The 1603-nt window shown below is 32.8% G+C and overlaps 1 protein-coding gene across 1 annotated transcript; it reads right to left on the bottom strand.

Annotated features, from left to right (window-relative positions):
* Positions 1-242: 242 nt before the first annotated feature.
* Positions 243-1599, bottom strand: Tsp_13850 (poly [ADP-ribose] polymerase 1). Its single transcript, XM_003367830.1, has 4 exons — positions 1392-1599; positions 980-1066; positions 455-708; positions 243-383 (listed from the first exon to the last, which is right to left on the bottom strand). The coding sequence occupies exons 1-4, from the start codon at positions 1597-1599 to the stop codon at positions 243-245; spliced, it is 690 nt and encodes a 229-aa protein (XP_003367878.1).
* Between the last annotated feature and the right edge of the window lie 4 nt (positions 1600-1603).

The raw sequence follows: 1603 nt of genomic DNA, 5'->3' as shown, positions 1-1603 counted from the left end.
ATTCGCTCCATTTCAGACAATTGATCATTATCCATCTTTAATATCTGAAAGGAAAAAAATAAATATAAAGATATTTTTTTAAAAAATCAAAAATGCTGACCTCTTTCACTTGAGAAAGAATGTTAAAAGCACGCTGTATTTGATCGGTGGCCAAATTTCCAAGCGGCATTTTGTTCACGTCAACCTGTAAAAATGCATACCATTTGAACGAAAGTGTTCAACAGTGAATAAGATTTAATATTTCAAAGCGTCAATTGTACTGAAAATTCCAGCATTGTATGCTTGAAAGCTTGCACACTGAAAATCAATTTCATCAATTCTTTCACTGCTTTTGGCAAAGTCGACTTGGAGCCTGGTCTTATTTTTGGAGGAGAAGGAATTTTCTATAAAAGAAAAAAATTAAAAAAATTTCTGTTCAATAATTTATGCAAATTAAACAGAATAGAAAGATTACCGAAAAATATTCGATTTTAACTGGGTAAAATTTATTCGGATGTTTGACAAAATTTTCACTATTCCACTCATTGCCAGTCTTCTCCAAATACACTCTAATTTCATTTGTGATTATTATTAGTGTCAAAATTTCAAAACAATTTTCAAACAGACTCGCAAAAAAATTCAATAGCTTCAGAAGCTGTATCAAAACTTTCCAACAAATGCGAACCAATCGTCGTGCCAATTCTACCCCACGCTCGAGATACCCAAAATCTGAACGTACATGTTAATAACAAATAAATCAATACATACGAAAATATATGAGTATAAAAATGCAAAAAAGAAACAATTATACTCATTCGAATGGTCGTGTTTCAAAATTTGCAATTTATAAAATGAATTTCTTCCAGAGTTCACATCAACAGCATTCAAAACAACATCATAAGCTTTTCCATTTTGTTGATAAACGTGGGCAATTTCATGCAATCCTTTCAAAAAATATGCATAAACAATAGAAAAGAATAAATAGCAAGAAAAAAAATACCTGAACACGCATGCACAGCTCCTCCACCTTTGATTATCACTTTTTCATTATCAAAATTTTGTCCAATTTTTTTTCTCTTCGAACTTCCTGAAAAGACAACCTTGCACAAACGAATTGTAATTTTTAATAAAATTGAACCTGGCATTGTTTTTTCCAAAGAAGCATATCCAATTTGATCACGTTTCACTTCAATCTATTGATATGAATAAAGAAAAAAGAAAATCAGCAATTATTATTCATTTTCTTTTTTTTTGGCGCCTTATTACACTGTCAGCATCCCAGGAATTAATTTTACATTTCGCCAACGCGTCGTGCAATGGAATACTTTGAATTTGGTCGACGAAGTCGTCAGAAACGCAAGCAATTCGCTTTTCGGACATTTTCAGAACAAAATTTTTAAAACAGCTCTCACCGTGCAACGCAGCTTCAGAAAAAATGGCTAACATCACTTTGCCGGTCAACTGAGCAACAATCGTTCCGCCCAATTTTTCAATATTCCTTTTCACATCATGCAAATCTGGTTGAATGAAAAAATTAATTCCTCTCAACAGATTGCTGATCAATGGTCGCCTTGATGAAAACACCCGCTCCGAATGCTCACCATCCCTTTGGCCAAACATTTTT

The sequence above is a fragment of the Trichinella spiralis genome (assembly GCF_000181795.1).
Source record: "Trichinella spiralis strain ISS 195 chromosome Unknown Scfld3598, whole genome shotgun sequence".
Taxonomy (NCBI): Eukaryota; Metazoa; Nematoda; class Enoplea; order Trichinellida; family Trichinellidae; genus Trichinella; species Trichinella spiralis.
This window is presented reverse-complemented; position numbering and strand designations above follow the sequence as displayed.